At 32.4% G+C, this 7,198-nt stretch overlaps 1 protein-coding gene across 2 annotated transcripts in view; it reads right to left on the reverse strand.

Moving 5' to 3' along the window:
- Positions 1 to 6,612, reverse strand: part of LOC131689155 (transmembrane ascorbate-dependent reductase CYB561) — a 148,940-nt gene extending 142,328 nt beyond the window's left edge. Inside the window, exon 1 of one of the 2 annotated variants that reach the window (XM_058974034.1) lies at positions 6,280 to 6,609. In XM_058974034.1, the coding sequence (XP_058830017.1) occupies positions 6,280 to 6,302 (23 nt within the window). In that variant the 5' untranslated portion in view covers positions 6,303 to 6,609. Of the gene's footprint in view, positions 1 to 6,279 lie in introns of both variants that reach the window. The other variant, XM_058974035.1, reaches the window with a different exon arrangement.
- Positions 6,613 to 7,198: the final 586 nt, after the last annotated feature.

A 7,198-nucleotide genomic window follows, 5' to 3' on the forward strand; every position in this document is an offset into this window, starting at 1 on the left:
TTCCGGAGTTACGAGTTGAAGAGTGCAACCACACAGTAAATTCCCATATAAACTGAAATGAAAAATTTTCAAAATCAAATTTGTATTTTCGATGCCAAATGACTTTAAAATGCATGAAACATTCAGAATTGATGTAAACTCGAAAAAAATAATGTTTGACAAAAATTGACTTTTTTGGACTTTGGTACATTTTTGCCTTTCTCATATAGAAAGGTTATGCAATCACTCTAAAAATCGTCAATCATACCAACCCGGAAGGAGTATGCAGTGAGGGGTTGCTACTTTAAAATTAAAACTAGTTTAAAATTTCTTAACAAGTTGAAAATTTTCGGCAGGACCCGGACATCCCGGATCTTTCTCCATGATCCGCCGCTGGTTTCAAGCGATGTTTCAGTATCACATAGTATCTCAAGATCGTGGCTTTCGATCCATTGTATGTATGTGCAAATCGTACTAGACATGTAATATTCATTTCCACCATTGTATTGAACATAACCAGCCATGGAATCGTAGTCTGGATAAATGAGTAAAGCACAATTGCACCACTAGGTGGATTAAAACAGGTTTTTATTTTGGAAATGCGTCGAGTTGAGACGAAAACGTAATATGATTAATAACGAGGAAAACACTTTCCGAATGTAGAGAGAAATTTATGAAAAATGACGATTTCTCATTCATGACTACAATAAAGTCTCAACAAATTCGCTAAAGACACGAACTCTGTTACTATTTTCTGAAAAATTAATTCTGCATAATTTTAAAGCTTCAAAAATTACGGTTTCGGAATTATTCCGTTTGGACAGTAAGATCGATTTTCACCAAACCCCCACCAAACCGAATTTCTAGCTTCGCCGCTGACTTCAAGTAAGTAGAAAAAAAGTCGTTCTACACTCGTTCACAAGAAACCTCTTCTAATGCTGTATATCTATTATAATACATTGAAATCCCGATTTTATCAGCCAAATATGAACATATGTTTGATGGGCTCTAGCAGACGAACAAGACTGAATTCGAGTAAATCCATTCTTGAGCATGTTTTCCTTATCATGAAGATGGAAATGTGCAAAAATAAAAAGTCATCATAATCAGAAATAGTTATCAGACTACATCAAGGGGCGGCAAGAATATTTTAACAGCTTCAGTTTATTATAAAGGAAAAAAAAGCCCGATTTAGTTAATGTCCCCATTTTGTCAGCCTAAAATACACCATGAGACTGATAAAAATGGGTCTTTATTGTATGTCTTATTCACTGTGTTTCATATTAATAGGTACATTTCATTTTTGGGGTTTTTTATTGCATCGAACTACAACAATTTTTAGGTAATTTTCAAGGGGTTATTTTATAGACTTCTTCCAAAATTTGGCGAACGTATTCCAATTCGTATACCAAATAATTGGTATACTTATGGGTTTAAATGTTGCAGATAGAGAAAATACTGAAATTTTCAGCTTTTTTCCTACATAATATTACAAAAGCTTATTAAACATTTTTTCCTAATAAGTTTGTAAAAATTATAAACTATTTTTAAAATTTTTAATAGTTTTATTTTTTATTTAACCGTGATTTTTTTATAAATAGTGACTATCGCTTCACAACGTAGTCTATTTTTCATGGCTTGCGGTGAGCACGATCTCTCGAATTGCTGAACTGGAAATTATGGAATAGAAATTAATTTTTAGTATTCTTTACAGATTTAACTCGCCGCGCAGATAGCTCTGAATTAGACCCGCTGGTGCCCTAAGATGATTTCGCTCGATTTTCAGAGCATTAACGCAAGTGACGGAAGTTATCGAATAGTTTCATGAAAATGAAAATTCCAGTAATGATGATGATTTTCCCAAACGGTTCGTTTTCGAGAGGTTTTTATTTGTTCTTTGGATTAGCGATAATAATTCAAATCAAGGATACTACTGGGAAGTCACCTTTAGAAAAAGTCGATGTCGAAGGAAAAATTAGAACTATGCACGCATGCACTTCAGAGATAGCGTGATATCAGGAGCTGCGATTTCATTTCAACGCTTTTTTGTGAAAAGGGCGATACTTACAAATGTAAACATAAAGCTTTTTTCATACATGCGGATTAGGGCTTTGAAACGCAACAAATTAACCTAAAAATTTGTATTCTACGATATTGTTTTCTTAAACTACAGCAAAAAATACAACGGGCGAAACTATATTTTTGTTTGTTTATTTAAAGTTTCGCCCTCCACGCTCCATGCAAACAAACAGGGCGATACTTTTTTGCTAGCAGTTTAGAGCCGAAACTGTTTTTTCGTATTTTTTTTAGGATTTTAGGATTATGAAGCTGATACCAGCTGTTAATAGTAACAATGATCGCTATTGAAAAAACACGAACGAAATCGGTGGCGTAGAACGGTAGTTATTGTAAAAAACCTAAGGGCGATACTTCAATGCTGATAGGTGGGACCGAAAAAGTAAACAATCGCCAAAAAGGCGATTCTATCATTTTGTCAATTTCAATAGCAAAAACAAATTTTAATTTAATAATTTCAAATACTTTATGAAGTTTTGGGTGTCGATCACTGAATCATGCAATCTAGGATGTAAAAAACACAATAGTTCTTAAATAGGAAATAAAACCAAATCTGGAAATATTCACTGTTGATTTTCTTTGAATGGTGTCACTGCTAGTATCGCTTTTTTCAAGAAAAAGCGTTGATTTCTTAGTTCTCAGTCGCTTTGAAAATTTGAGTAAAATATAAACTTCAAAACGATTCAAAAAAAATTCGATTTTTTTGGCTCAGTGCAATATATAACCCCTTTAGGAAAATTCAGTGTTTCCCACCATAATGCATTGATTGAGGAATTTAGATATTTTATTAACAGAGCATTAGCAATAATTCGTTTGTATGTCTACTTTATGGGCCATTTTTTCGCTTTCCCATTGATTTGGTTTGAGATTTCTAGCACTGATGTTGTCCTATGCTGATTTGAGCGATTCTCTGAGTCCTGCCACTATCCCATGTAGTGTGTGTTATCAAAAACATCGCGAAGCATCAAGTTCTACATATTCTCAATCGATATAATATCCGAAGAGAGTGATAAGAGTTATAAGAAATGTCTCATCACACTGTTAGGTGGATTAAAAACGTTTTATTATAATATTTTTACAGCCAAAGTTTTATTTCGAATTGCACCAAACTGGTGGTTTAACAAATGTTTAGTCTTGAAAATGTTAAAAAAAGTTTTAACAAATGTTAACTATTTCTACTATTTTTTAAACAATTTTTCAATAAAATGCAGTTTCAAATGGTTTCTTCACGCGATATTCATTCCGTTTAAGTTTTAAACTGTTGCATATATTGTCAGCTTTTAATTCTAAGAAAAAAAATTTTAAGCAAACATAAGGTTTTTAAAATATTTGATTTTTTGTGTTATACGGCATGCGAAAAACAACGCGCGAGCGAAACAGTCACTGGTCGCTACGGCACGCTTGGACCAACGTTGCACTAGCGAACCTGCCGTACTTTCCGCGACACGTTTATACAAGTATAAAAGTTGGAATTGATGAGTTTCGGTTGACAAAGGGCGTAAGACTCAATCAATCATTTTTAGGATACCAGGTAGTGCTATTATACTGGATACATACATACTGTTTCTATATACTGTTTATTACTTCATCGTTGTCGATTGTTGAAATAAGTTATAGTTCTGTCTCTGTGGTTGATAGGTCACCCGGAAGAGTTCTGTAATTTCTGTAATTCTTTGCATAAAATAAAAAAACATAACCAATTTGCGAGGGAAAAACCGTTGATACGCACAAACTAAAATAAATCAAATTTGGATTGCAAATATACAATCGAATTGATATTTACATATGCAAAAGAAATTGTTTTACTCTACGTGAACAAAAACAGATCTTCAATGAAGCGATAAATAAACTATCGCGTATAGAGCTAGTTTGTACTGATTATACATTAAACGGTTTGTACAATTATAATAAAATTACAATGATTTGATTGGACGAAGAGTTATTTTAAAATATTGATTCTCTACTTTGCGCTATGAAATTCACACTTCTCAGCAAAAAAAAACTTGTCCTGGAAATGCAATAACAATTGATGAAGGTAAATTAGATGGTAAATTTTCGGATGACACAGGATGTATTACAAATGTTGTTTTCAAAAATATGTAATGAATAAACTGTTATATTAAAAGCACTGGGTATTATCGATAAGACTATCGCAACGAAACTCATTCTCTACCTTTGCATTTGATATAGTCAGAGTCGAAGTGAGCTCCCACCGACTTGCTCATGCGATGTTGGTCCAAGCGTGCCGTGGCGACCAGTGACTGTTTCGCTCGCGCGTTGTTTTTCGCATGCCGCGTAACACAAAAAATCAAATATTTTAAAAATCTTATGTTGCTCAAAAATGTTTTTCTTGGAATTAAAAGCTGATAATATATGCAACATTTTACAACTTAAACGGAATGAATATCGCGTGAAAAAATCATTTAAAACTGCATTGTATTGAAAAAATGTTCAAAAAATAGTAGAAATAGTTAAACCTTTTTTTGACATTTTCAAGACTAAACATTTGTTGAACCACCGGTGAAGTTTGGTGCAATTCGAAAGTAAACTTTGGCTGTAAAAAACATTACAATAAAAAGGTGTATAAATTTTCAATTAACTAAAACTATTGTAAATATTTCGAATAACGACAAAATGTTTCATGAAGATGTTTGGAGGTACCTAAACAATAAAATTAAAACATGTTTTGCTAAATTCACTACTTTGTGAAAAATGGGGGGGGCCACTTCAAAAATTTTTACTCAATGTAAGATTAATATTTCTTGTAAATACACATATTAGGTTTATGTGCCAGCAAATAGTATCTATATGCCTCCGTTAATTGGGTCATTAAGCTATATATAGTTTTCCATTCCATTCGATAAATTTTAGGTCCAATATACATAATATAACATTATTTCAAAAAAAATTTCGTTGTAATACGTAAAAACAATTTTTTGGGTTTAAAAATAAATCTTATGTAAACTTGGCAACCATACATAGGAAAACTGCGGTCGTTTACATCTGGCCTATCAGGACAACACCCAAAATGAAAAAAAAAACTATATGCAATAGATGGTGTTTATGTCAAATAAAAATAACCCTCCGGGAAAACCGAGAAAACATGCCCTAATTTTTTCTGACAGGGCATCATTTATCGTGAAATTCGTTATGTCAAATCCTTCCTATAGTGTCAAATCCGGACTGTTAACATATTTCTTTATTTTAAATTTTAATATTATTTTCACATTTCCTGAGTTGGAAAAAAAACATTGTTGCAATCACGAAAATCAGCTTTATCGATGTAAATAATAAAAAACGACTTTTTTCTCATCTAATGACCCAATTGTAAAGATCTATGTGTAAAATCAATAGGCATAACGTTAACTTTTACTTGAGTGTAGTTTTCCGTTCAAAGTTTATAACTGATTCACTCTAGAATACCTATCCGTCTTTCAATTTCATTGCTTTCGTATATCATAGTATTAAATTTACCGAAAATAGCCAGAAAATCGATACACAAAAACAACTATGTAATAAAAAAATATTCTAGGTACATGGCTGAAAAACGCAGTATTAATCTCAAATCGATTAAAAAAGATTTGGTTGACTTACATTTCCGACCAGCTTAATAAATTGATTTCTAGAAATAAGCTTTCAGTACAACTAGCAAACAAAAAAGCTGCAATATTTGTATTAGAATCAAAGAGTCAAGGATTAATATATTGATTGATATTTTTAACACTAAGTATCTAAGAAAGTCTCAAATTCGCACTTAATGAAAAATAAGTAATGAAATAAGAAAACCAAAACCTCTGAAATAACACTCCAAAGTTTCTTTGAAGTACGAGCATACAAGAAATCAATCGTAAATTTAAGCATTTTCTAAAAACAATTAACAATTGGTTGTATAACATTTATGCAATAACACTCAAAGTCAGTATAAACCACGAATAAGCGAAAGATATTAGAGCAGCAGCATAGGATATTAGAAAGTTTTGAAGTGCAACTTGAAAAGTGACTATTAAATACGAAGAGACCTGCACTCGATCGTTCATATCCAACACAATACTATCACTTTCTTTGCACGTATGTACAGCTCGACTCGATAACACATGAATAAAAATGCTTATATAATGATCACTATAGATTAATTTACATGCAAGGCAATTTGAATGCATTCGGATAATCATATCATCTTCCTAGTACGAGCATAAAACAATAGCAATAATATGAGGTGCTTACGTTGTAGACGAAGTTCTTGGCATTTTGCTTGTTATTTTAGTATCTTTCCGATTTTCCAGTGTTCCTCACATTCACAATTGAAACTTGTAGAAATTATATGTATATACTAACAATACAACACCGAATATAACAAACAATGAAGAAAATTTTTATGTTTCACCTTTTTAAATTGTAAAATCACTAACACACAGGCTAAACGTTTAAAATCGGATAGTACACAAGCAAGTGCAAAATTATTAAGAAAAACAAAAACTATCACTCTAAACTACGACGAGCACTTCTTGATAATCGTTATGGATCCAACCACCATCACGCGCCAACTAAACTGAATCTCGCGATGTTTATCGCAAACTGTTTCTCTCGCATGAAGGAGCTACAGAAAAATATGAGCAATAATCTATACATGTACAAATACCATAAAGAAACCGGTTCGTTTTCAAGTATGTAATGTTCCATCCATACGTGAACGATAGTGTGTTTCCATCGAAATGAACTCTGGCGCTTTTCATCCTCAATTATCAGGAGGAATCATGTATGCAGAACTATACGTTTTTATCAACAAATGAATATGACCACATATCATGGATAGTAAAAGCGTACAAATTGGTGGGTCGATGAACTAATTGAATCAAATTTTTCCTTAAAGTGTGAATAAAATAAGAAGATAGGACGTTTTATTTCTCGAAGCATAAGGCTTTAATCACTCAAGCTTACTTTAATCTGAAATCATAGTTTCTGATAAACCTCGCATTTTTTGTAACGGTCGATATACGCAGAAATTCGTTTCCTGATTTAGATGCTGGCTTAAAGAAGTCAGTTATTTTCGAGATAAAAGCGGGACAACTATATAGGAAAGGACGCAGGATAGCAAAACTTAGAATTAACTTTATGGTATGCGCTACATAAAGTGTAATCAAAA

The sequence above is a fragment of the Topomyia yanbarensis genome, chromosome 3, assembly GCF_030247195.1.
Source record: "Topomyia yanbarensis strain Yona2022 chromosome 3, ASM3024719v1, whole genome shotgun sequence".
Taxonomy (NCBI): domain Eukaryota; kingdom Metazoa; phylum Arthropoda; class Insecta; order Diptera; family Culicidae; genus Topomyia; species Topomyia yanbarensis.